The 27,520-nt window shown below is 48.2% G+C and overlaps 2 protein-coding genes across 11 annotated transcripts; both read left to right on the top strand.

Moving 5' to 3' along the window:
• HAUS5 (HAUS augmin like complex subunit 5) lies at positions 1-22,644 on the top strand. 5 transcript variants are annotated; one of them, XM_043990517.1, is made up of 18 exons: positions 1-137; positions 3,546-3,608; positions 3,716-4,159; positions 4,520-4,625; positions 4,722-4,881; positions 4,966-5,035; positions 5,132-5,211; positions 5,310-5,367; positions 5,484-5,599; positions 5,682-5,742; positions 5,906-6,039; positions 6,157-6,319; positions 6,394-6,474; positions 6,568-6,713; positions 6,863-6,974; positions 7,075-7,207; positions 20,214-20,346; positions 20,480-22,644. In XM_043990517.1, exons 4-18 carry the CDS (start codon positions 4,580-4,582, stop codon positions 20,589-20,591), a joined length of 1,605 nt encoding a protein of 534 aa, XP_043846452.1. In that variant the 5' UTR covers positions 1-137; positions 3,546-3,608; positions 3,716-4,159; positions 4,520-4,579; the 3' UTR covers positions 20,592-22,644. The 5 variants fall into 5 exon arrangements, with proteins under 5 accessions (XP_043846452.1, XP_043846453.1, XP_043846454.1 ...); XM_043990518.1 differs by having other exon boundaries at positions 4,517-4,625; XM_043990519.1 differs by lacking the exons at positions 20,214-20,346; positions 20,480-22,644 and adding exons at positions 8,765-8,787; positions 12,237-12,334.
• A 378-nt stretch (positions 22,645-23,022) lies between these two features.
• RBM42 (RNA binding motif protein 42) lies at positions 23,023-26,888 on the top strand. 6 transcript variants are annotated; one of them, XM_043998673.1, is made up of 10 exons: positions 23,023-23,206; positions 23,908-24,022; positions 24,168-24,255; positions 24,342-24,419; positions 24,959-25,021; positions 25,138-25,289; positions 25,635-25,970; positions 26,204-26,321; positions 26,417-26,611; positions 26,695-26,888. In XM_043998673.1, exons 1-10 carry the CDS (start codon positions 23,079-23,081, stop codon positions 26,805-26,807), a joined length of 1,386 nt encoding a protein of 461 aa, XP_043854608.1. In that variant the 5' UTR covers positions 23,023-23,078; the 3' UTR covers positions 26,808-26,888. The 6 variants fall into 6 exon arrangements, with proteins under 6 accessions (XP_043854608.1, XP_043854607.1, XP_043854606.1 ...); XM_043998672.1 differs by having other exon boundaries at positions 25,135-25,289; XM_043998671.1 differs by having other exon boundaries at positions 24,956-25,021.
• The last annotated feature ends 632 nt before the right edge of the window (positions 26,889-27,520 follow it).

Raw genomic sequence — 27,520 nt, 5'->3', positions numbered from 1 at the left:
CGCCCGGGATTCGAGTGCGGGAGCGGGAGCGACGCCGCCATGGACCCCGCGAGCCTGGCGCAGGAGGTGGGGCGCTGGGCGGGCCGAGAAATGGGCTGCCCGGCCGCCCTGCTGCCCCCCGAGCCTGCGCTGCGCAGGTGAGAGCCGCCCCTCCCTCGGCAGCGTGTGCCCCCCAACCAGCCCATAGCGCGGACCCGCCCCTAGCACCCCTCCCCCCCAGCAGGGACCCTCCCCAGCCTCTCTGCCCCACCCTCGGCAGCGGGGACCCTCCCCCTGCCATCAGCACTACCCCTCGCAGAATCTCCATGGAGGGGGGGGTCCAGCACCCGACCTGCAGGAACCCCCTTCCCCTTCGCCCCTGACTTAGCAACCTTGATTTGATGGGAAGCTCACCACCACCTCCCAAGGGGTGCGGCCCACTCCTCTTTTTTTTCAGGGCATTGAGGGTTAAGTGACTTGCCCAGGGTCACACAGCTAGTAAGTGTCCCAGGTCGCATTTGAACTCCAGTCTTCCTGAATCCAGGGCTGGTGCTTTATCTACTTTGCCACCTAGCTACCTCCGGCCCACTCCTCTTTAGCCAAGCTCTGCGTCAGGGAGCTTTTCCTGGTCTCAAGCCTGAATCTGTGTCTCTGTGGCCTTCACCCCTTGCTCCTGGTTCTGCCCTCCAGGGACGCTAATCCTTCATACGTCTGGGACCCCTTCAAATACTGGGGGACAGCTGCCTTGTTCCCTCTGAGCCTTCCCTTCTTCAGGCTAAACTCCCCACTTCTCCCCGCAGTTCCCTTCGTGCATACTTTTTACGTGCTAATTAGTGGATACATTGTGTCCCTGGCTGAATATAAGCTTCTCTTTTTATCCGTTTTCTTGCCTAATACAGGGGCAGTCTCGTAGCAGCCTGGTAATAAATGGCTGATTGTTGATAGTTAGAAATGAAACAATTTCTTTAAACTGCTTTGCACCTCAAAGAGTGTTATGTAAATTCGATAAACAGGAAATCTTCTATATTCATTATTGTGCTAAGCAAGGGAGACAGACAGCCCTCAATAGATTTTGGCGAATTTAATTATGTTGAGGAGTGGAGGGGAAAATTGCAACAAATGAATAGCCTTTTACCATTCTGGAGGGATTCCAGCTATTCACTGTCCTTCAAATGAAGTTTAATAATATTCCATTTGTGGTCTGAGCAGAACCCGTCACTTCCCTTGTTAAAGATGTCTGTCTTTTTTGATACAGCCTAAGCTTGAGTTTGGTTGTCTTTTGTTTTTCTTTTTCTTTTCTTTCTTTCTTTTTTTTTCTGTTCCGTTATTGCTTCTTGATCTTGTGGTCCACTAAAACCCCCAAATCTTTTTCAAACAAAATGATTTCTAGCCACCTCATCTCATCTTGTTAACCATGCATTTAAGAATTTTGGGGACCCAAAAGGCCAGGGTTCAAGTTTTCCTTTTGATGTTTACTAGCCATATAAGCACAAACAAGAAATAGGCTCACAAGAAAAGAGCCTTAAGGTACATTAGAAGCTATCTAATCTAAGCCCTTTATTTTACAAACCTCTTTGAACTGGGCAGGATGTTTGGATCCATTATCCATCATGTTGGTTCTCCTTGCTAACTCTGTGCCATCTGCAGACTGGATAAGCAGGCCATTTATTTATTTATCTAAGCTCAAGGAAGAGTCCCTGAAACACACTCCCCCTCCCCCCAGGAGATCAAGTTCATTGGGATGGAACTTTAAAGTCATCTAGCCAGTCCCATCATCTTACAGTTGAAGAATGAGTGACATGGAACCATTAATAATTATTCTTTAGGTCTAGTCATTCAGCTGGTTTGAAATCCACTGAAATGTGGTACTGTTCAACCCCCATTTATTGATCTTGTTTACAGGAACAGCATGGGAGGTTTTGTTCAGTGCATTACTGAAATGTGGGTAAAATATCCCCACAACGCTCTCCTGATGGTACAACCCACAACCTTGTCAGAAAGGTCATCCCTGCCTGCCCTATTCTGAACGGCGCCACGTTGGCTTTCAATTCAGCCAGCTTCCTTTTCATTCTCCATGTTAACAAGCCTTCCCTTGAATGAATGATACAGTGCAGAATCTTCAGACTCCTTTCTTGTCCCTTTCATGACATTCGAGGCCTTTTCCCGTTTCTAGCCCAACAGCACCTTTCCCAGAGCGGTGTTGCCATCTCAGCTGTCCCATTCAACAGTTATTTAACCACACTGAGATGTAATTCCTCTGAGCCTGGCAACTACAATCCAGGCTTTCTCACTGGCTCCTTGCCTGTCTGGGGAATCAGTTCTTTATTAGTCATGTTAGTTCTCCCCTTTCAAGTCCAAAGATCATTCTCTTTGGCCAAAAAAGAAGAAGTAAATTAAGATTTAAGTAATTCTACCTTCTCTCCATCGCCCACTTTCATTATCCCATCACTCCAAGGAATGGGCCCTGTTCTTTCTTTGATCCTCCTTTCTGCAATATAGTGTTAAAAGAAAAAGAAAACCAGGGGCAGCTAGATGGAGCAGTGGATAAAGCACCAGCCCTGGATTCAGGGGGACCTGAGTTCAAATCCTGCCTCAGACACTTGACACTAGCTTTGTGATCCTGGGCAAGGCACTTAACCCTCATTGCCCTACAAAAAGAAGAAAACCAAATGTCCTTCGCTCTCTTCACTAAGTGTACCTCCCCAATAGGACATCAGCCTGTGTAATCTGATAGCCTGTATAACTGAAATCCATTCTCCCCAAATGTAGAGTATCTGTTAGATTTTGTAATGGGGGAGAAGAAGGAAGGTTGGGCAGAGTCTGAGGCACAATAGTCATTCATTCCGCATGCTTTTCCCATGATTCCCTCCTTGAGAAGGATAATTGGACCCAAAATAAACCGTTCCCCTTGTAGCTTCCTCTGCTTTTGGGAAGGATAAATTTGTCATTAAGGCAAACAAACTTCCCCCTGGGTAACTATGCTAGAGCCCTGGGCCAGACTTGTGAGCCATTCCCTGTTTAGGTCAGTCAGTATTTATTAAGCACCTACTATGTACCAGGCACTGTGCCAAGTATGCCCTCTTTGTATGGATGCTTGTATGCTTGGGTGATCTTTATTCCTCTGGTGGCCTATACCCAAGATGTTCTCCACTACCCCGTCTGGATCCTTCGTTTCCTCCCATACATACATTGCATTATTCAATGCTATTTCCAGCCCTGCCTGAGTGCTTTTCCTCATCTGTTCCTTGGCTCCAGTGATACATTTAAGATAAGCTTTGGGGGCAACTCGATGGCATGGTGGATGATAGATCAGCAACCCTGGAATTGGAAGGACCCACATTCCAATCCAGCCAAAGATACTTACTAGCTGTGTGACCCTGGGCAATTCACTTAACCCCGATTGCCTTTAAAAAAAAATCAGCTTTGTCTCCTCTGATTTGGATCTTAACCTTCCTTGTCACTCATACCTTTTCGGCACCTTCGACTCCTGCCATCAGGCCCTCGATCTTCCCATATCCCAGTCTTCTCTAGCCTCACACCTTGTTTTTCCACCCCCCCTTCCTCAGGATGTGTACGGGCCCCATGGCTGACGTCTGGGCCTTTCTGACACAGAGGATCCACAGCCAGAGGTGAGAGAGACACAGTGGGGAGAGGAGGCGGGTTGGGGAGGGGTCTCTCTCCAGGAGAGAAAAGTCTCATGCCAGGCCTCTCCTTTATATTCTTTGCTCTGCTCCAGGACCGTGAGGAAGATTCGTGGGAACCTCTCGTGGTATCTTCCCAGCTGGCCTGGCTTCCCTGACCCTTTGTCCTGGCAGCCCTGTCTGGAGCACCTAGAGTGGGGGAGGGGAAGGGAGCCTTTGGGTCAGGGGCCGGGGGGCAGCCTCTGCATGAAATGGGGGAGGCTGGTAGGCCTCAGGGTACCCCAGATGAAGTCTTGCTGAGCAGAGTCCCCCCCATTCACTTCCTGGGGTTTGCCTCCCTCTCTGGTTTGGTCTTTCCCCTGACCAGGGAGTGTGTCTCAACTTGCCCTCCCATGGTCAGCCCCTCCCCAGCCTCCCCTTTCTGTGAGCCTGCTTTGTCTCTGCCCTTGTCTTATGACCCTGCCCCACTCCAGCACATCCCTATTTGACTCCTTAACCCCCTGATTCCTTGCAGGTACAACCACCAGGAAAGCCCAGAGGTGAGAGGACAGGGATAGGTCTCTGCTGGGTACCACCCCTGGGTGGGGGGGGGACAAAAGTCTTCTGCCCTCCCCTTCTTCTGCAGGGACCAATTCAATTCAGCAAGTATTGATTAAGCGCCTGCCATGTGCCAGGCACTAGAATCACAAGACAGCAAAATAGTCCCTGTCCACCAAGTGGAGCCAGGTGCATGAAGACGAGATGTGAAGAGCTCCACAGAGACCTTGGGGGCGAGTGAACATTGCCCTTCTCCAAAGCAGCGCTCTGACCCTGAACAAAGCCTAGTGCCCGGGGGGGGGGGGGGCACCCAACAGGCTTGGGGGGGGGCAGCACCAGATCAGATTGCTGTTGCTCAGTAGGCTGGCCGGAGGCGAGAGCTGGAGGCAGCTCTGCTGAGGGTTCAGGCAGAGATTCAAGAAATGGACCTGAGCCTGGAGCTGGCCGAGCGAGAGGCTGTAGTCCAGGGTAAATGACCATATGGGGACTATGGAAGGTCTGGGAAAGGGAGAGGGTCCTTCAGCTTCCTTAACTAACTGTCTTGGGGCCCTGCTCCCCCTGCAGACACGGCCCAGGAGCTCACCCTGAAGAAGATACGAGATGCCCAGGGCAAGACCTTGCTCCTCCGGGCACGAGCAGCGGCTGCCCGACGTCAGCAGCAGGGCCTCAGGGACCGGACCCAGCGGCTCCAAGGCCAGCTCAGCCACCTGCAGGACATGGCAAGGTGGGCCCCAGTGTAACTGGTCACTGTCCCCTCACCCCAAACCCCCAAAACAAAAACAAATCAACAGAAACCTTTCTTCCTCAGGAAGGCAAAAGCAAGTGTGGCCTTTGGACCTCCAACACCCATGCCCTTGGGCCTGGAGCCTAATGTCCTGGTGAGTGTCCTCAGAGACAAGGGGTACCCCCTGAGTGGTGCTGGCCTGTGCTCCCAAACAGCAGCTTCCCCTCACCCCTGCTCATTGTCTTTCTAGCAAGAGGTCATGAGGGTCTGTGCCCTGCGTACCCAGTTCCTCCAGGCTCTGCTGACCCCTCATTCTGATCCAAGGACTTTGTGAGTTACCCCCTGCCTTCCCCCCTCCCAAGCCCTAGAGATGGCCTGTGCATGGCCTCATCCCCTTCCTCCTTCCTCTAAACACCATCTCCTCTCAGGACCACCCAGGATGACCTCTTTGCCACGACCCACAGGCAGTGGTTCAGTGAAATGGAGGTGAGGAGGATTCTTGAGGACCCAAGACTGGGAGATGTCCCTAGCCCAAGGGAGGGGCCATGCTTATGCCCCAACCTTCTTCGCTATGCCCCATGATCACTCCCTCCCCCCACCAGGGCCTGATGGCTTCCTACCCTCCTGCACACATCCTGGGGGCACTGGAGCACCTAGCTTCAAGACAGACCACTGAGCTACAGTTGCTGACAGATCAGTGGGATGGGGAGACTCATAGGTATGAGCCACCTGCAAGGGGACAGGATGAGGGAGGCCCAGGGTTTCCTTCTGGGCACCTGATTCTCCCTTGTCCCTTATAGGCTACACCTGGAAGATTTATCGGAGTCTCCAGTGCTGCCTTCCTTGACCCACCTCATCCAGGTAACAGCGTGACCCAACGCAAAGGTGGCCAGTTTGTGGGGGGAGGGGAGGGTTAGCAGCTTTGTCTCCTCCTCTTTGCAAGGCAGGCTTGAGCTATTAGAGCCCTGGGATTCCCTAGGATGTCCCTAACTTCAGGGCTTTCTTCTCTCCTCCCCACCCTCAGGAGGGTTGGCAGGCTGTAGGGGCACTGACCTCAAAGCGGGGCCCTCTCCTGCAACAAGGTCAAGTGCTGTCTGAGAGACTCCAGTGCCTAATGAAGGAAGTGGTGCAGAGAGTGACGGGGCCCCCAGAGGCTTGGTGAGATGACAGCCTTCTGTGTATGTCTGTCTGTCTGTCTGTCTGTCTCTGTGTGTGTAGTTCTTGTCCCCACATCTGAGCCACTAACCCTGTATGCTCTCTCCCTTCCTCTTTCAGCCAAGCCTTGTCCCTGGAACTGCAGGTGGCTGCGCTCAGGGCCACCCATAACTCTCTGCGAGCTCAGAGCCAGAGCCTGAAGGAGGAGGCCGAGCGGAGGCAGCAGGAGCTCTGGGAGCTCCAGGCCAAACGGCAGCGCATTGTGAGCTGGCGGCAACAAGTGGTGAGCAGATGTGGCCTGGCTGGGGCAGGAGGAGCAGGCCCCCCACTCTGTTCTAAGTCTGTGTGTGTCCCCAGGAGGAGACCCAGGAGCGGATCCGGGTGCTGATCAAGGGGAATTCTGTCAGCAAGAGTCACCTTCAGAGGAGCCCTGGAGAGGTAGGTGAGGGGCCACAGCCCTGGGGCTGGAGGGCTGGCCAGGGCTGGGACCCTGTGGTCGCCTTTCTGATGCTTCATCTTCTACCTCTCTAGGTACAGGCCTTGGCCCAAAGGAAAGTGCTTCCGGCCGCAGGAGCTGTGGGGCTACAGGCCCAGAATCTGCTGGGCAGACTGGAGGAGGAAGCCCAGTGGCTCCTGGGCCTGGAGCTTAACCCCCTGCTTAGGCGCCATCCTGGGGGGTGAGAATGTCTCAGATTTCTTCCTCTCCTTGCTGCTTCCCAGTTGCTAATTCCTGGGAGCAGAAACCCCCTCTCCCCTACACCTATGACCCAGGGGTGGCCCTGGTAACCTGGTCTCTGTAAACCATCTCATCACCTTCCCCCTCTAGGCCACAGCCCCTTCCATCCATCCTCCCATCTGTCTACTCCCTGCATCCTGCATGTCCTGGATCCCAGAACCTCAGCCATCTGAGCCAGGACCTGGGGCTGCCCTCAGGCAAGGTGGGTCTAGCCTCTTCTGCTCCCCATTCCCACCCCCACTCCCTGACTGCCCATGTTTCCCCCGTGTCCTCCCAGCCTCACTGAGCCCTCTCCTGCACAGGCCCCAGAATTCCTCTTGCATCAGGCAGCCTCCCTGCGTCAGGAATGGCTCTTTCTCCAGGACCAGCTGAGTCACAGGCGTGGGATTTTGATGCGTCTACAGAGGGATCTGCCCCCAGGACCATCCACCCAGGGTGAGTGGGGCAGGCACTAGGGATAGTGACTGAGCATTATGAGGAGCTTCCTGGGTCCCAAACACTGGCCATGGGAATCCCCTATCCTGGTCAGGGCCCCGTCCACCTCTGGGCTCTCCCCTCTGTAGTCCATTTGAGAAAGAGCTCAGATCTGGCCTGTCTCAAGCTCAGGATCCTTTTTTTTTTTGGTGAGGCAATTGGGGTTAAGTGACTTGCCCAGGGTCACATAGCTAGTAAATGTCAAGGGTCTGAGGCTGGATTTGAACTCGGGTCCTCCTGAATCCAAGGCCAGTGCTCTATCCACTGTGCCACCTAGCTGCCCCCCCCCCTTTTTTTTTTAGTGAGGCAGTTGGGGTTAAGTGACTTGCCCAGGGTCACACAGCTAGTAAGTGTTAAGTGTCTGAGGCCGGATTTGAACTCAGGTACTCCTGACTCCATGGCCAGTGCTTTATCCACTGTGCCACCTAGCTGCCCCAGGCCCCCCCCTTTTTTTTTAAGGGTTGGGATTTTTTTTTAACATATTTTCACATTAGTCATGTTGTAAGAGAAGAATCAGAACAAAAGGGGGAAAAAAGACAAAGAATAAACAATAACAACCAATAAGCAACAACAAAAGTGAAAACGGTATGCTTCAATCTGCATTCAGACTCCATGGTTCTTTTTCTGAATGAGGAGAGCATTTTCCACCATGGATCGTGGCATTGCTGAGAAGAGTTAACTCTATCCCAGTTGATCATCACATGGTGTGGTTGATACTGTGTGCTATGTTCTCTTGGTTCTGCTCATTTCCCTCAGCATCAATTCATGGAAGTCTTTCCAGGTTTCTCGCCTAGGAGCCTTTAGCAGTGGCCTGTTGTCCACAGGAATTCAGTCCATGCAGCAAACATTCCTTAAGCCTCTTTATACATAAGGCACGTGCTAGGCATGAAGGCTAGAGAGGCCATAGAGCCTTCACTTAAACTAGAGATGAGGCCACATGGGCAGAGAAGACTTGGAGGCTGCACTGGACTTAGGACTTGAAGGCAGTGCTGGCAGGTGTCAGGGAGGAGTCTGGCCTAGGAAGGGGAAATAGAGGAGCCCTGGAGGGGTGCACTGCCTGCACTAGTTAAGAGCTGCTCTGCTTGCTGTCTTTCTTCCCATGTAAAATGCTGAGAGGAGGGAATAATATGGAGGTAGAATCAGCACTGGGCAACTGATCAGATACCGGTGATGAGGGAAAGCAAAGAGGCAGGGGTGGCTTCCAAGTTGGCTGGATGTAATAAAAACTCCTTAGCCTGGCATTCAACATCCTCCACACTCTGGTTTCCAGAGCACTGGGTATAGGATGACCAGAAGCTGGGCATCACAGTTATGTGACCTGAGAACACGCCTCAGGAGATTATATCAGGCATCAGAAGGACTGTGAAGAAGTGGTCTGGCTCGTCTAGCTCACTGCCTGGACTTTGCATGGTTGTGTGTAGATGTTAGAGGCCATGATTGGTCCTCAGGGCTCCCTTCTGGAGTTTCATCCCCAGGGAAGTACTCCATGTTTCAGTCGCTTCTTTTTCTTTATTGTAGCGACCCGCTCTGGCATCTGCTTAGTGAGTATAAAAGAGTTTTCTTTCCCCTTTCCATTTCAGTTTAAGGCCCCTTTGATTAGATTGGTAAGGGAGCTGGCAAATGTTCAGGTTGGGGTTTTTTTTTAATTTTCCGTTACAAATTCTCCGTCCCTCCACTCCCTCCCCCACCCATTCAGAAGGCAAGCAATCTGTTACCCATCATACATATGAAAGCATGCAAAACATTTCCACATTAGCCATGTTTAAGAAAGACGGAAGGAAGGAAGAAGTATACTTCAGTCTGCATTCTTCAAACTGCACAGTTTGTTTTTGCTCTGGAGGTGGATAGCATTTTTCATTGTGAGTCCTTTGGAATTGTTATGGATCATTGTATTGATCACAGTAACTAAGTTTTTAACAGTTGCTTATTGTTACATTATTGCTGTCATTGTATACAATGTTCTGGTTCTGCTCATTTCACTCTGCATCAGTTCATGTAACTCTAGGTTTTTTTCTGAGAGCATCCTGCTCATCATTTCTTATAACATAATAAATAGTATTCCATGACAATCATATACCATAACTTGTTCAGCCATTCCCCATTTGAGCATCCCCTCAGGTTCCAATTTTTTGCCACCACAAAAAGAGCTGCAATAAATATTTTTGTATATATGGATCCTATTCCTTTTCCCTTGATTTGTAATAGTAGTGGCATTGCTGGGTCAATGGGTATGCGTGGTTTTATAGCCCTTTGGTCTTAACTCCAAATTGTTTTCCAGAATTGTTGGACTAATTCACCACTCTTCCAACAATGTATTAGTGTCCCTGTTTTTCCACATCCCCTCCAACATTTGTCATTTTTTTTTTCTGTCATGTTAGCCAATCTGATCAGTGTGAGGTGGTACCTCAGAGTTGTTTTAATTTGCATTTCTCTAATCAATAGTAATTTAAAGCATTTTTCATATGACCATAGATAGCTTTGATTTCTTCTTCTGAAAACTGCCTGTTCATCATATCCTTTGACCATTTATGAGTTAGGGAATAACTCTTATTTTTATAAATTTGAGTCCATTCCCTATATATTTGAGAAATTAGTTTTATCAGAGAAACTTGCTATAATATTAATTATCAGTTTCCTGCTTTTCTTCTTGTTTTGGCTGCATTGGTTTTGTTTGTACAAAACCTTTTTAATTTAATGTAATCAAAATTAGTTGTTTTATCTCCCATGATCCTCTTTATTTCTTGTTTAGTCACAAATTCTTCCATTATCCATATATCTCACAGATAAATTTTTCCTTGCTTCCCTAATCTGCTTGTGATATTACCTTTTATATCAAATTTGTGTACTCATTTTGAACTTATCTTGATATATGGTATAAGATATTGGTCTGTGCCTGGTTTCTGCCAGATTGCTTTCCAGTTTTCCCAGAAATTTTTGTCAGATAGTGAGTACCTGCCCCAATAGCCTAGATCTCTGGGATTTTCAAATATTAGATTACTGTGTTCATTTACTTCTGTATTTTATGTGCCTAATCTATTTCACTGATCAGCCACTCTTTCTTAGCCAATACCAGATTGTTCTGATAATTACTGCTTTGTAATATAGTTTGAGATCTGGTTGCTAGGCTGTGTTGCTTCACTTTTTTTTTTCATTGATTCCCTTGGTATTCTTGACCTTTAGTTCCTCCAGATGAATTTTGTTATTTTTTTTAGCTTTTTAAAATAATTCATAGATAGTTTGATTGGTATGATGCTATAAATTAATCAGTAAATTAATGTAGGTAGCATTATCATTTTTATTATATTGGCTCAGCATGAGAGATTAATATTTCTCCAATTATTTAGATGTCTTTATATGAAGTGTTTTGTAATTGTGTTCATATAGTTCTGTGCATGTCTTGGTACATTGACTCCCTAGTATTTTATACTGTCTACAATTAGACTGTCTGCAGTTATTATGGGGGTGGAGCAGGGCAATGAAGGTTAAGTGACTTGCCCAGGGTCACACAGCTAGTAAGTGTCAAGTGTCTGAGACCAAATTTGAACTCAGGTCCTCCTGAACCCAGGGCTGGTGCTTTATGTACTGCACCACCTAGCTGCCCCCTCTTCCCTCCCCCCCCCCCCCGTTATTTTTTGTTTGTTTAGTTTTTTTTCCTCCATATAAATATTTTATTATTTTCCTGTTATATGTAGAGATAGTTTTAAACATTTGTTTTTATAAGATTTCTTGTTTCAAATTTTTCTCCCTCCCCCCCTCCCCAAGACAGCAAGTAAGCTGATATAGGTTATGTATGTACAATCACATTAAACATATTTCTGCATTAGTCATGTAATGAGAGAAGAATCAGAGCAAAAAGGAAAAACCTCAAAAAAGAAAAACAACAAAAATAATAGAAATAGTATGGTTCAATCTGCATCCAGATTCAGCAGTTCTTTGTTTTCTGGATTTGGAGAGTATCTTCCATCATGAGTCCTTTGGAACTATCTTGGACCATTGTATTGCTGAGAAAAGAATCAAGTCTATCACAGTTGATCAACATACAATTTGATGATACTGTGTACAATGTTCTTCTGATTCTGCTCATCTCACTCATCATCAGTTCATACAAGTCCTTCCAGGTTTCTCTGAAATCCGCCTGCTCATCATTTCTTACAGCACAATAGTATTCCATTACATTCATATACCACAATTTGTTCAGCCATTCCTCAACTGATGGGTATACCCTCAATTTCCAATTCCTTGCCACCACAAAAAGAGCAGCTATAAATATTTTTGTACATGTGGGTCTTTTTCCCTTTTTTATGATCTCTTTAGGAAAAAGTCCTAATAGTAGTATTGCTGGGTCAAAGGGTATACAAAGCTTTATAGCCCTTTGGGCATAGTTCTAAACTGCTCTCCAGAATGGTTGGATCAGTTCACAGCTCCACCAACAATGCACTAGTGTTCCAGTTTTTCCACAGCTTCTCCAACATTTATTATTTTCCTTTTTAGTCATATTAGCCAATCTGATAGGTGTCAGGTGGTACCTCAGAGTTGTTTTAATTTGCATCTCTCTTATCAATAGTGATTCAGAGCATTTTTTCATATGGCAAGATAGCTTTGATTTCTTTATCAGAAAACTGCCTGTTCATATCCTTTGACCATTTATTTCTCAGTCACCCAGTTATTTTAAATGGAATTTCTCTATTTCTTCCTGCTGAATTTTATGGTAATATATTAAAAAGTTGGTGATTTGTATATCTTGAACCTTTGCTAAAGTTGTTAAATGTTTCAGCCCTTTTTAAATTGATTCTCTATGGTTCTCTATACTATTATCTGCAAAATGATGATTTTGTTTCCTCATTGTGATTCCTCTTCCTTTGATTTATTTTTCTTGTCTTACTGCTATAGCTAGCATTTCTAGTACACTCTTGAATAGTAATGGTGACTGTGGGCATCCTTACTGCACTCCTTATCTTACTGGAAAAATTAGTGGTTATTCCCATTTCAGATGCTACTGATCACTTTAAGAAAAGCTCCAGGGGCAGCTAGGTGGTGCAGTGGATAGAGAACCGGCCCTGGATTCAGGAGGACCTGAGTTCAAAATCGACCTCAGACACATGACACTTACTAGCTGTGTGGCCCTGGGCAAGTCATTTAACCCTCATTGCCCTGCAAAAAAAAGCTCCAGGATGACTTAACTACTCTCAGCAATGCAATGATCCAAGACAATCCCAAGGGACTAATGAGGAAGTTTACTATCCACCCCCATAGAAAGAACTGATAACAAAAAAACACTTGTGGATCGTACATATATAACCTAGTTGCGATCTTGTGGAGGGGGGAGGAAAGGGAGGGAGGAGGGAGAAAAATTTGGAACTCTAAATCTTATGAAAATGAATGTTGAAAACTACCTTTACATGTAACTGGAAAAAATAAAATAAATGTTTGTTGCTAAAAAAAAAAAAGAAAAGAAAAGAAAAGAAATGCTCCAGAGGGGGCAGCTAGGTGGCACAGTGGATAAAGCACTGGCCTTGGATTCAGGAGGACCTGAGTTCAAATCTAGCCTCAGACACTTGACACTTATTAGCTGTGTGACTCTGGGCAAGTCACTTAACCCTCATTGCCCTGGAAAAAAAAAAGAAAAGCTCCATTCCTGTGCTTTCTAGTGTTTTTAATAGGAATGGGTGTTGTATTTTGTCCAAAGCTTTTTTTACATCTATTGATATATCATACCTTTTTTTTGTTTTGTTACTAATATGGTCAGTTAAACTGATAGTTTTCCTAATACTGAAATCACATCCTGTCATAGTGTATGATCTTTGCTAGTATTTTATTTCAAATTTTTGCATGAATATTCATTAGGAAAGTTGATTTATATTTTTCTTTTTCCATTTTTGCTTTTCCTGGTTTAAGTATCAAAATCTTATTTGTATCATAGGAAGAATTTAGTGGGACTGTTTTGTTTTGTTTTTTTAATAATTTATATAGTATTGGGATTTATTGTTCATTAAATGTTTGGTAGAATTTGCTTGTAAATTGATCTAGTCCTGGGTTTTTTTTTCTTAAGGACCTAATTTATGGCTTGTTCAATTTCTTTTTTCTAAGGTAGGGATATTTAAGTATTCTATTTCCCCTTCTATTAATCTGGCCAGTTTATATTTTTGTAAAACATTCATCCATTTTGCAATCCATCCCCAGAGAAAGAACTAATGGTGTCTAAATAGAGATTGAAGCATTTTTTTTTTGCTTTATTTTTGAGGGGGTTTTTTTTGTTTATGTTTTCTTTCACAACACGACTAATATGGAAATGTTTTGCATGACTACACATGTATAACCTATATCGAATTGCTTGTCTTTTCAATGCGGGGGAGTGGGGAGGGCGGAAGGGAAATAATTTGGAACTCAAAGTTTTTTAAATGAATGTTAAGAGGTTTTTTTACATGTAATTGCAGAAAATAAAATACTAAATAAATTCCAAAAAACATTCATCCATTTCATTTAGATTGTCAGTTTTATTCAACAAATAGTTCCCAATAATTGCTTTAATTTCATTGTCATTGGTTGTGCATTTACCCTTTTAATTTTGGGGACTGGTAATTTGGGCCTCCTCTCCCCCCCCCCCCGCTTTTTTTTAAATCAAGTTAGCCAGTGGTTTTTCTATTTTATTAGTTTTTCCCCAAAACAAACTCCTAGTTTTATTTATTAGTTCAATTTTTTAAAACTTTCGATTTTATTAATCTCTTTTGATTTTCAGGATTTCTAGTTTGGTGTTTAATTAGGGACTTTTAATTTCTTCTTTTAATCTATGCTTCCAAAGCCCTTAGTGGAATGTAATTTTGGTGCATACATATTCTGTATTGATATGAATTCATTGTCTTTTAGCAAAATGTATTTTCCTTGATTATTTCTTTTAATTAGTTCTCTTTTTGCTTTTGTTTTGTCTGGGATCATGATTGTTACCTCTGTCCCTTTTACTTCAGTTGGAGCATAAATTCTGCTCCAGCCCCTTATTTTTATTCTGAGTGTGTCTTTTTTAAGTTTGTCTCTTATAAACAACATATTGTTGGATTCTGGTTTCTAATCCTATTCACATTCACATTTAAGACTACCAGCTGTGTTCCCTCCATCCTTTTCTATTTATCCTTTTCCTTTTTTTTTTTTTTTTTGGCGGTACAATGAAGGTTAAGTGACTTGCCCAGGATCACACAGCTAGTAAGTGTCAAGTGTCTGAGGCCAAATTTGAACTGAGGTCCTCCTGAATCCAGGGCTGGTGCTTTATCCACCGCACCACCTAGCTGCCCCCTATCCTTTTCCTTTTTTACCCTGACCCTCCTCAGAAATATATTTAAGCTTTTGATCACTGCATCCCTTAATCTACCCTTCCTTTACCACCCTTTCTCTTAGTTCCTTCCCCTCCTACTTCTCCATTGGGTAAGATGAATTCCTATACCCCATTGTGTGTCTGTATATTGTTTCCTCTTTGAACCAGTTCAGATGAGATGAAGGTTTAAACACTCCTCTCCCCCTCCCTACCCCCCCAATTTTCTCCTTTCTTGTAAAAACTCTTCCTTAGACACCTTTTTTATCTGAGATAATTTTCCCCATTCTTTTTCTCCTTTCCCCCTTCTCCCAGTGCATTACTCTTTTTGTTTTGTTTTGTTTTGTTTTGTTTTTTTGGTGAGGTAATTGGGGTTAAGTGACTTGCCCAGGGTCACACGGCTAGTAAACATTAAGTGTCTGAGGCTGGATTTGAACTCAGGTACTCCTGACTCCAGGGCCAGTGCTCTATCCACTGCACCACCTAGCTGCCCCATCCAGTGCATTACTCTTGCTCACCCATCCATTCTTTTTGAGATTAACCCAATGCAATAGAGTCATGCCTTCTGTCTATGTAGACTTCTAAGTGCCCTAATGATAAAGTTCTTTGAAGTTACATGTACCATCTTCCCATATAGGAATGTAAACATTTTAACTTTATTAAATGTTATTAAATGTTTTCCTTTTTATACTTGAGTCTTGTATTTGAGTGCCATATTTTCTATTCAGTTCTGGTCTTTTCATCAAGAATGTTTGAAAGTCCTCTTTTATTGGAATGTCCACTTTTGCCCCTGAAAGATTATATTCAATTTTAGGGGGTAGGTTATTCTTAGTTGTAATCCTAGCTCCTTTGCCTTCCAGAATATTATATGCCAAACCCTCCACTCCTTTATAGTGGAAGCTGCTGTATCTTAACTGTAGCTTCACACTATTTGAATTGTTTCTGGCTGCCTATAGCATTTTCTCCTTCACCTGGGAGTTCTGCAATTTGGCTATAATATTTATGGGAGTTTTCATTTGAGGATCTTTTTAAGGGGGTAACCATCAGGTTCTTTCAGCTTCTACTTTGTCCTCTAGTTCTATATCTGGCTACTTTTCCCTTATAGTTTCTTGAAAGATGATGTCCAGGCTCTTTTTTGGATCATGCCTTTCAGGTAGTCCAGTAATTCTTATATTATCTCTCCTCAATCTACTTTGCACATCATTTGTTGCTCCAATGAGATATTTCATATTTTCTAATATTTCTCAGTCTTTTGACCTTGTTTTATTGTTTTTTGCTGTCTCATGGTAGCTTTCACTTGACCAATTCTAATTTTTAAAGAGTTATTTTCTTTAGTGAGGTTTTGTACCTCTTTTACCAAACTGTAGCTAAGAACAGGTTTTTACATTTGTAAACACAATAAAATTTCATTTACAAGTATGACCCTTAGCTCTCTAGGCATTACAAAAACAAGCAGTTTACCAACCCCTTACCAAGAGGTGACTTTCACCTTCATTCTCTCTAGTTCTAGGATAGTGCCTGAGCAGCCTGCAGTTTGAACCTAGGAACTTACCAGTTTCAGAAACCCAAGCGCTGCAGGCACGGGGTTGGCCAGGTTTTCCAGGCTCTTCAGTGACTGAGAACCTCATCTTTGTCTTTCACCCTGTTTGTGGATGGTCACAACTCCCTCTGAAGTACTTTTTTCCACCTCTTTCTCCATTTATTATTCTTTATTGTGTCTTGTTTCCTTCTCTTACCTTTTTTGTTTTCCCAATTTGTTTGACTTATAACTCACCCTCTGACCCTTAATCTTGCCTTCACTTCCTTTCTCCTCCCCCCAGGAATCCTCAGGTCCTTTTTCCTTTATCCTTTTTCTCCTCTGCTCCAAGTTATTTTTCCTCCTAAAATTCAGTTTCTGGAATTCAAGAGTTCAAATCCCTGCCAATCAACCCTTTTTTCTTTAAAAAAAAAATTGTAATACCCCAAAAGTATTTTCATACTCACAACAAAATCCACGAAGAGGATTGTTTCCGTAACACTGACCCTCTATTTAAAACCTCTACCTGACTCAAAATTCCTGTTTGTCTGAGTTTCCCTATGGACTTCCTTCTGTTCTTTCCTATACGTTATAAAAAGTTTCAGTTGTCCTCTTTGGGGAAAATCAGTATTGGTCACCCTTCCTCTCCTAATCCCACACAATTAAAAAAAAAGAAAAACCTTGTCAAAAATAAAAGTAGTCAAGCAGAACAAATCCACACCATGTGGCCACTTCCAAAAATGACTGTCTTTTTCACCCTGAACCCCTCTCCTCCCTGCCAGGAGGCAGGTTAGACCCTCCAAAGACAAAGTTAGCCAGTCTTCGTTCTGACAAACCTTGTGTAAATTGTTCTCTGGTTCTGATCAGTTCATGTTGCCCAGGATTCCCTGTGATCCTCTTCCATCACTTCTAAAGGCACAGTAATAATCTCCTTATTTTGACATGCCACAGTTTGTCCAGCTGTTCTCCAGGGAGTAGGCCCCCTCTTGATTCTCTTCTTTTTTTCCTGTTTCCTCCCCTTCTGAGTCAGGAAGTTTGTTTTGTTTACAGAACTTCCCTCCCTCTTATCCCATCCCCCTGCACCCATCCCCATTTGTTCCCCTGTCGAGTCTGGATTATTTCTACAACAAACTATGTGCATGGTCAACCCTTCTTTGTCCACCTCTGATAGAAGGGAGTTTCATCTGCCACTGCTTCCTTATCCCTTCTGCCATGTTTGCAAACTTCTCTTCATCCACCCCAATCATGAGAAACAACAGCCCCTACTTTTTTCTGTCTGCACTGATGTCTTCCTCCTTTTGCTCTTCCTTCTCTTTCTTCTCTTCAGAACAGGAGCAGTTCATTCCTCCATTTGTATCTAGCTCCGTCTGGTGAAATTAAGTCCTGAAGGATCATTTGTTTCTCTTCCCGTTTAGAATGTTAGCAACATATGCTGTTGTTTTTCTTTTTTGAGGTATTTCCTTTTTGCTCTGATTCTTCTGTCACAGCAAGACTAATGCAGAAATATGTTTAATGTGATTGTACATATATAACCTATATCAGATTACTTGCTGTCTTGGGGAGGGAGGGGAGGGAGAAAAATTTGAAACTAGAAATCTTATATAAAAACAAATGTTGAAAACTATCTCTACATGTAACTGGAAAATAATAAAATACTTTTATAATTAAAAATTTTTTTTTAAAGATTAGCACCATATCATATGGCCCCTTTCAGTTCCTCAAATTCATTTACCTTCCCGAGTTTCTCTGCACTCTTGTGTTTGTATTTTCGGGTTCCTACTCACCTCTAATCCTTAGCACAAAAATACTTCAAAGTTCTCTGTTCCATTAAAATCCATTTTTTTCCCTGCAGGATTATATTCATCTTTGCTGAGTAAATTATTCTTGGTCGTAAACCTATCTTTTGACTTTTGAAACATAGAGTTCCCAGATCTCTTGGTTTTACAACTACTGCCCTGCTTGTGTGATCCTGCTTGTGGTTTCCTGGATTGCTTGGACTGCTTCCTTTTGCATGCTGGCAGTAGTTTTTCTTTGATATGGAACATTCCTTTTGGGGATTCCTTTCAAGAGACAATTGATGGATTCTTTATATTTTCACTTCACCCTCTGGTTCTCAGAGATGTGAGCAGTTTACACTTATGATTTCCTGAAATAGCAGGTCCAGGCTTTCTTTTACTTTTAAATATATCATGGTTTTCAGGGAGTACAGTGATTCTTAAATTATCTCTCCTTGATTTGTTCTTCAAACCATTAGTTTGTGTTATCTGCAATCCACATTTTTTTTTTAAATCTCTTGATTTAGTTCTGATGTTTCTGTCTCATGGAGTCATGAATTTCTCTTTGAGCTCTTTTAGTTTCCAGGTATAAGATTTACTGCTTTCCCTTCTAAGTTCTTTATTCTACTTAACAATCCTTTATTCGAGAGCTTTGATTTCATTTTTTTGTCTTTTCACTTCTACTAGTTGTTGAAGTAGTCCTTGTAGAAAACCCATTGTTTTCCTTGAGTTTTGACCTGTAGTTGTTAACAGACTTACTCTCTCTTCTAGCAGGATCTTTAGATTGGTAGTAATCTGTCATAACATGTCATAACAGTTGTTTGCTTTATTCTTCTCCTCTCTCCAGCTTTAACTCCTGAACTGGAGCTCGCGGGGGGGGGGGGGGGGGGGGGGGGGGGGGGGAGGCTCAGGATACTCACTTGCCCCAACTCTGTGCTTGTGGGTGGGGTGTTTGGCCCTGCCTGGTCTTACCCTGCATCATCTGGGTTCCCACCCTAACCTCTGCCTTGCAAAGCCCTCTGCCCTTCCAAGGTCCAGAGTTCTGGATCTTCCAGGCCCTCTCTGGCAAGTCAGGACAAGGTGCTAGGCCTCCAGAGCCCTGCATGTCCTGGTCTGGACCACACTCACCCTGATCAGGGCCCTTCCTCTTTGGGTTTTGAAATTCCTCTGGAGCTTTTTTTTTTTTTAATTTTATTTGATGGGGCAATGAGGGTTAAGTGACTTGCCCAGGGTCACACAGCTAGTAAGTATCAAGTGTCTGAGGCTGGATTTGAACTCAGGTCCTTCTGAATCTAGGGCTGGTGCTTTATCCACTGCACCACTTAGCTGCCCCCTCTGGAGCTTTTAAGGGGAGCTCTTCATTCTTGCTGCCCCTACAGGCTGCCCTTGGCCCTCATCCTTTTTTGGTTGTGCTAGAAGGCCATGTATATAGCCTTGCTTGCTTTGTTGTTGGGCCCCTTTCCTGTGGCCTGTGGGCTGATGGCTTTTTGTGTAGTTCCTTGTAGTTTCTCGGTCAGTTTCTCATTATTCAGTCTGGTGTGAATTTCAGGTTTTTGCTGTACAGACAGGTGGCCATCTTGCCCCCCCTCCCCCATCACCTTCATGGTCTCTGCATCCTCTCCTTCTGCCACATGGTCATCTCTTGGCAGCAGACGTGCGGGTATGGATAGTGTAGAGGCAGAATGCATAGGACCCAGCAACTGGGTGGATGCTTGAGGTAGAGGAAAGGGAAGAGTCAAAGAACTTGGAGCTTCATGGGCAAGAGTGGCCCATGCAGTGCCCCCCCCCCCCCCAGAGCTCAGAATGCCTAGACCTTTCAATGTAACCTGGAGGAGGGGAACAATGAAGCATCCGAAATTCTGGGGCTCAGAGCAAGCCTTGGACTTCTTGGCCTCAAGGCTGTGGCCAAACTGGACTTCACTGGATGCTGTCTTGTACCTCAAGAGACTGGCCCTTCTCATCTTCATCTCAGCTCCCATCTCCTTTGTCAAACCTGAAGCTGAAAGTTATCTGGGGGCAGCTAGGTGGTGCAGGGGATAGAGCACCAGCCCTGGAGTCAGGAGGACCTGAGTTCAAATCCAGCCTCTGACACTTAACACTTACTAGCTGTGTGACCCTGGGCAAGTCACTTAACCCCAAGTTATCTGTATCCTCCAATTTTCCTAAAACATTGCATCTTATTGTTTTCTGCCCTTTTCACTCTCCCTTATTAACATACTTCTGTGTAAGACCTCCCCCCCCCCTTTAAATGGAGAAATCCTTGAGGACAGGAACTGTGTCCTATATGTTAAACTCCCCCCACCAAACACAGTCGTGTACAGCAGGTGGATGCTCACTGAGTCACATTGAATTGGCTCCCCTTCCCCTCCCCCCCAGAACTGCTTCAGATCCAGGAGTCTGAGGAGAAGAAGCAGCAGGAGCACTTGGGCCCCATCCTGCACCGCCTGGAGGAGCTGATGGAGCAGGGCCTGGAGCACATTCCCCAGCTCTTGAAGGCTGTGGGGGACTGGTGAGAGGGGCGGTCCTGGGGGCTGAGAGACCTTGGGTGGGAGGAAAGGCTCTGACATGGAGGGGAGCAGAGGGAGAAGGGATGCCCAGAGACCTTGGCCATCCTGCTGCCTTTCTCCCTACCTTGCCCCCAGGTGGGACCAGCCAGGGCAAAATGCACTCCCTGGAGATCTTCAGGCCCAGGGTGGCCTCTCCCTGCAGCAGTGGAAGCTTCGCTGGGCCAGGGCCCAAGGACGGAGAGCCTGAATGGTGAAGCTTGGGCGTGGAAACAGCCAGATATGGACACTGCATGGGAACAGAATTGCATCAATCCTTTCACTGTTAAAATGACAACTCCTCTCAGTAAAGTGCCTAAAGATTTGGGATCAGGGCTGTTCTCCGTGCCTTTAACCTCTGACCCTCCAGTTCACTGCCCCTGAACCAACTCCTGGCCCCTTGGCCCCTGACCTATCTGGTACGTTCCTGAAGCCCCTGGTTCTACAAACCCCTCAACCCAAACTAGAGGCATTCAGAGCTTTCCCAGGAGAAATGTTGCCCACTAGGGGATATTTCCCCAAGGACGGGAAATCAAAGGCTCAAGCTAGTCCTCTAAGGATGGAGTTCAGGAGGAGGCAGATCTGCACCATGGGACACCAGCGACAGGCATGGGAGTGAGTGGAGGGTGAAACTGAGCCCGGGCCTGGCCTGAGGGGCCATCCCTGCACCTGACACTGGCACTCTCAGTGTGCCCCTGGTTCCCCCATGGCACATGTTACACATGGGGAGGGACTGGCAGCAGACTGGAAAGGTGCCTACCCCCACCTAGGCTTGGCTGGGGGGGGGGGCCTCTTCCCAGGGAGGATACAGGGGCTTTAAGATGCCCCTGGTGGAGGGCCCCATCTTTTTGGCGACCCTGTGCTCATAAAATTTTAGCCTGTCTGGCTTCTTAAACTTTCCCAGTGTTCAAGGTCCGAGCAAGGAGGGCCTGCTTCCATGTGTAGGGCATGCAGAGCAGGTCATGGGACAGATGTTTCGGTTATCCTTGATCCCATAGAGGTCAGACTTCCCCAGAAAGAGGGAAATACTTCCCCAGGCCTTGGGGTGCTGAGCCCCCATTTTCTCATCCAGGTCTTCCCTGGGACAGTAGAAGTGTATTTGTTAGGGAGTGGAGACAAGGCAGGGGAAGGAGCCAGACCCTGAACTCCTGCTGGCTACCCCTACCTTCTGGGAGGCAATGCTGCTGCCTCTTCCAGCCCTGGTCTTTTGCTGTCAATCAAAGCTGGGGGTAGTGTGGATGAACTTGGGGACACGATGCTTAAAAATCAGGGACAGGAGCCCCATTCTGACACACCCAGTGCAACTTTGACCCTAAGTCTGAGACTGGTTCCTTCCCTTTAAATGGCAGAGGAGGTGGTCTGTGAGGTTCCTTCGAGTGTGAGACTTGGGCTCTATCTTCTTATTCTTCAGTTCATATTAATAAGAGTTGAATGTGACCTTAGACAAGTCACTTGCCATTTCTGTGGCCTCAACAAACCAAGGACCAGAACTGGACCAGATGATGCCCACGGAGCTCTTCCAGGTTGGGTTTGGGGAGGTGGGAGCAGAGGTCCCGACAGTCTCCTTCCCCAAAGCGTCTCGTGCTGTAAACGCTTCTTGCCCCTTCCCCCCTCAGAAATCAGGGCTCTTCAGTTAACCGTCAGCAAACTAGAAATGCACAGACGCAGTGGGCCAGTCCCTGTCCCTTCCTGGAGGAGCCTGCACTCAATGGGCCAAGGGTTCTGGCCTCCGATGCCATTTGTCCCAGGCCGGGGCCCGGGGACAGTTCTCCGAGGCCCCCCGGACCTCGGCCTCACCCTGCCATTGCCTCGCCATAGAAAAGGTTTGTCTTGGCTGCCAGCCGGAGACGCTGCTCCCTTGCCCTGGCACAGATGACCCCCACCCATCCCATCTTCCTTCCACTAATCCTTCCCTCCTCGGTTATAACAGCAGACGGTTGTATTTCTGGGGGGCTTTTAGACTGCATACCCTCGGCAGACATCCCACGTCACAACGATCCTGGGGGCAGGCTATATTTTACAGACCGAGGAACTGAGGCGCCAAGGTTTACTGGCGTGTTCGGCGCGTGCTCACAGCGAAGAAATGGGTTACTCCCCCTCCCATCTGTTCACACTCTTCGAATTTTCCCCAATCTCTAAATAATAATAAAAGGCTTCCCAACCTCTATCGCTGAGCCTGGATCATTTTTTAAAACTGGCTCCCTCTGCCCCCAGTGGGGGTATAGCCCCAGACTGTCAGCACCTCCTGAAAACCGGCCTTCAAGGCTCCGATCCCCGAAGGTTTCCTGGGCTCTCAGACCACAGCCCCTGCATTTTCCAAGGGGAAAGGCCAGAGGAACGGGCATTCGACCGAGTGCAGGCAACACTCGGGCCAGTTACAAACGGGCTACGGCTTGAAACCCGACCCCAGAGTAGGGCAAAAGGGACATCCTCCGCTCTCCCAACGGAAAAACAAACCCTTCCCGACTGTGCGGGCAGATAGAAACAAAGTTGCAGGCTTGGGGGCGGGGGGGGGGGGGGGGGGCTCTGGCTCTTTGAGCGCTCATTGGCGAGGAAGCAACTGCGCTTGCGCACCCGCCGACCCGCACAAAGCGAAGCTGGTTGGTTCCTGTAGAGCACGTGTATCCTTGCGTCATCGGCGTGCGCCTACACAGACAACCAGACGGTGGCCGCGGCGGAAGCGGCTTTGGCGACGACGATGGCCGGGACGGGGCCTCCCCCGGGACTCCCGGGTGCGGGAGGAGCTTTGCCCTCGGGCCCAGGGCCCGGCGTGCCCGGGAAGAGTGGCGAGGAGCGACTGAAAGAGATGGAGGCGGAGATGGCGCTGTGAGCCCCTCCCTCCCCCCGCCGCGCCCGAGGCCAGGGCGGCCGTCCCCCTGCCTCCGTGCCGGGGGAGCTCGGGATCGGGGAGGGGCGATCTCGCGGGGGCGGGGCAGGGAAAAGGGAGGGGGGAGGTCCGCCTGCCTGCTGCCTCCGGCCCCCTGCTCGGTGGTGGGGCTGCCTGTCTCCCCGCCTCTCTTCACCTCCCACCCAAGAGTGTCCCTCTTTCCCTTCTGTCTCCTCCCTGGGTCTGTCCCCGAGCCTCTCCTACCTTCTGTCCAGTTGTCTCTGTCACTGTCTCCCTTGGGCTGTCATCCCGAGCTGTCTCTGTGGATGTGGCTCAGGCCTTTCTCCCCTTCTCTTTCCCTGTCCATGTTCTCATCTTGGTCTTGGCTCCATGCCTGCTGGGGGGAGGCGGGTTCTAAGTATTTCTTTCTCCATCCTATTATCTCCATCTTTCAGTGTATCTCTTATTCTTAGTCTGACTTCTCAAGACGCAGTATCCGTGTTTCTCTCTTCCACACGCTTCTCCCTCTATCTCTGAGCCTCTGTCTCTCCTCAGTTCTGCCTTGGTATTCCCAAGTCTCCCTCTTTCCAAGTCCATAGAGAGAGAGAGGGTCGGAGCAGGTGGCTTCTGAGATCCTTTCTAGCACCAAACCCAGTACTGCTTCTTTGTCTCTGAATCATTTCATATTTCTGTCCCACAGGTTTGAGCAGGAAGTCTTGGGGGCTCCGATATCTGGGCTTCCAGCCCCAGTTGTACCAGCTGTGGAGCCTGCACCTGTGATCCGCCCAATCATTGCCACCAACACCTACCAGCAGGTAGGGGGCTATGATGTGCCTTTCAACCAACTTCCAAAGCAGCTTTTGTTCTATATCACACTCATCTCTTAGCCCAGGCTCCCAAGAAAGAAGGAATCTGAACTCCCTCACTGACCACCTTTCTCTTGTCCTCCCCCTTGGTCAGGTCCAACAGAGCCTGGAGGCCCGGGCAGCAGCAGCAGCCACAGTAATTGCTCCCATTGTAGGTCCCCCTGGCCCCTTTGTGGGTCCTGGTAAGTTGGGAAGAAAGTATGGGAGTGGGTCAAGAAAGAGGAATCCAGAAGGTCCCCAAACCAATACAGTTTCTTTCCCCCCACAGTTGGTTTTGGCCCAGGAGGAGATAGAGGTCGTCTCGACAGCCCTGAGGCCCGAGATGCCATGTTCCTTCGACGGGCGGGTCAGTGCCCAGGACCCAAAGCCTAGGATTCAACACTCTGCCCTTCACTCTCACACACACACACACACACACACACACACACACACACACACACATACACACACACACACACACCCTAGCCCCTCCTCCCTCCACTGCCCATAAAGAAATTAACCTACCTAGGAAATCCCTTTAAGATGATCACAAAATCCTGAGGATCCCCCAGGATTTTATCACAAGCCCTTAGAAACCCCCAACAATTCTACAATGCCTCCTCAGGGACATTTCTCCCAACCCTGGTGCCTTTCCAGTGCCCCCTAAGCCCAAGGGACCCCAAAAGATACTATCAGGCCCCTCAGAAAATCATCTAACCCCCTAGAAACCCATTTCCTCCTCCCACATACAGACATCCCAATGATCCCAGGACTCCCTGGGATTCACAAGCAGTGATCCCAGCACCCCTGAGAAATGTCTCAAGCCCTGAACCCCTGGGGCCTTTCTTCAGAGACCCTGAGGCATGGCCCTTCACGCCCTGTCTCCATCTCTGTCTCTCTCAGCAGTGCCCCCGCAGCGTCCCCCCATCCTGCGCCCAGCCTTCGTCCCCCATGTGCTGCAGAGAGCGGGTGAGAGAAGGGCTCAGGGAATGTTCCTGGCCCGGCCCCATCCCCTCTTTGGCGTCCCGGCACATTAAAGACCCAAGGACCCCCTTCACCATACATGTTCTCTTTCTCTTTAGCAGGTGGTCCACGCCCCATGGCTCTTCGGCCCCCTCATCAGGCCCTGGTTGGGCCTCCCCTGCCTGGTCCCCCTGGACCTCCCATGATGTTGCCACCTATGGCCCGGGCACCCGGACCCCCACTTGGCACGATGGCGACCCTGAGGCCGCCCCCAGTGAGTGTGCAGGGCATGTTGAGAAGGGAATGCATGGGGATACGTGCGTCTGTCATAAACCCTGGAGTCCAGTCCCACAGCTGGAGAGTATCGTCTGGGTCTCTGCATCCCTCTCTGGGTCTTCCTGTCTTGTTCTGCTCATCTGCATCTCTATCCCTTTCTCTTTCCCCCCCCCCCCCCCAAGTACGCACTCAGGTACTTAATGTTTTCAGCTGTGAGTGCCTGATGGCCTTGGAGGTGCAGGTAAAGGCCCGCTCTGGGCATTTCGTGGCCAGCTCTCCACAATCTCCCCACACCTGGTTCCCCTCGATTTCTCTGACACCTTCATCTCCTTGTTTCTGGCAGGAGGAACCTCCAGCCCCTCGGGAACTGGGCCTGGGCCTGGGCCTGGGGCTGAAAGAGAAAGAGGAAGCTGCTGCCGTGGCAGTGGCAGCGGCCGCGGCTGCAGGCTTGGAAGAAGCGGGTGCGGCTGTGGGGGGCCCAGGAGCCGCTGCAGTCATTGGACCCAGCCTCCCCCTGCCCTTGGCCATGCCCCTGCCTGAGCCCGAGCCCCTGCCTCTGCCCTTGGAAGTCGTGCGGGGCCTGCTTCCACCCCTGCGAATCCCTGAGCTCCTGTCCCTGAGGCCCCGGCCCCGGCCCCGGCCTGAGCCCCAGCCACCCCCAGGACTCATGGCCCTCGAGGTCAGTGTGGGCCAGGCTCTCCCTTGAGAGCAGCATTGGGGTGGGCCTGGGATGGGGAAGGGTGATTTGGAAAGTATCAGGGGATTCTTTCCCAACAGTGAGTATTTAGTAAATAGCCTTTGCGTTGGAGAGTTTGCTGGGGAGGGCCAGAGATCTGAGGACCTTGGAGTCTGTCCCAGGTACACCCCAGTCCCCTAGACTCTGCAGTCCTCACCCCTTCCCCCTCCTTCCAGGTGCCAGAGCCATTGGGTGAAGACAAGAAGAAAGGGAAGCCAGAGAAGCTGAAGCGGTGCATCCGAACAGCAGCCGGGAGCAGCTGGGAAGACCCCAGCCTCCTGGAGTGGGATGCCGGTAAGGGCCCACAGGCTGCTGGGGCCGGGATGAGGAGAAGCGGGCTCAGAGAGGTCGAGCAGAGACCATGTTCTCACTCTCCCTTTGCGGCCTAGATGACTTCCGGATCTTCTGCGGGGACCTGGGCAACGAGGTGAACGATGACATTTTGGCCCGAGCCTTCAGCCGATTCCCCTCTTTCCTCAAGGCCAAAGTCATCCGGGATAAGCGCACAGGCAAGACCAAGGGTTATGGCTTTGTCAGTTTCAAGGACCCCAGTGACTATGTGCGGGCCATGAGGGAAATGAACGGTAAGTGGCATCCTGAGTCCCACTGGCCAGAGACCATGGCGCCCAGCTGCCCAGACTGACCCGGCTCTCTCCTCTCCTCCCAGGGAAGTATGTGGGCTCCCGCCCCATCAAGCTACGCAAGAGCATGTGGAAGGACCGCAACCTGGATGTTGTGCGGAAGAAGCAGAAGGAGAAGAAGAAGCTGGGGCTTAGATAGCCCAGACCCCCAAGATTCCCCCTTATCCCCTGTGCTGCCCTTGCCCCTGTCCCCAGTCAGAATAAATTTGAATTCTTTCCATCTGCCACTCTAGAGCTTTTTGTCATCTAGATCCTCCCTCCACATCAGGCATTCAAGGCCTACCAGCTTCTTGGGGGGGGGGCACGTTTGGGAAGATGAGACCCCAACACCTCTTCCCTAAAGATCACCCTGTTGTAGAAGAGAAGGATGGCAGCTGCTGAGGGGGAGGGGTCAGCCCCAGGAAAAGCCCCAAAAGAGTGGCGGCTCTGGTCCCACCTTCTCCTCCCTTGGGTTCTCTGATGTCATATTTTCCATTATGCTGTAGAGGGGGGCTCAGGGTCAGGATGGGGCCCATCCTCCAACAGGAAACAACCTGGGGGGCCCCCTCCTCTCCTGGGCTCAATCCCCCAGCCCAGGGGCATTCTCTAGGGTCTTGGGTGGGGGGAAGGGGACCAGACCAACTCAAAGATGAATGTAAACACAGATGAGTGATGGGGGACAGAAACAGGAAGAGTCAGATGGAGAAAGGAGATAGAGAGAGAGGCTCGGTCCAGGAGGGCTTCAGGAACAGTGGCAGCTGCCAATGCTCTGACACCGAGATTTACGCAGTCCTCCCCATGTGCTGCTTTGATCCTTCCTGGGAACCTGCGGGGCTAAGGGCCTGCCAGCACTGCTGCCCGTTACAAAAGAGG

This window comes from Dromiciops gliroides, chromosome 3 (genome assembly GCF_019393635.1).
Source record: "Dromiciops gliroides isolate mDroGli1 chromosome 3, mDroGli1.pri, whole genome shotgun sequence".
Classification (NCBI taxonomy): domain Eukaryota; kingdom Metazoa; phylum Chordata; class Mammalia; order Microbiotheria; family Microbiotheriidae; genus Dromiciops; species Dromiciops gliroides.
The sequence above is the reverse complement of the archived record's forward strand: the minus strand, read 5'-3'. Positions and strand labels throughout refer to the sequence as shown.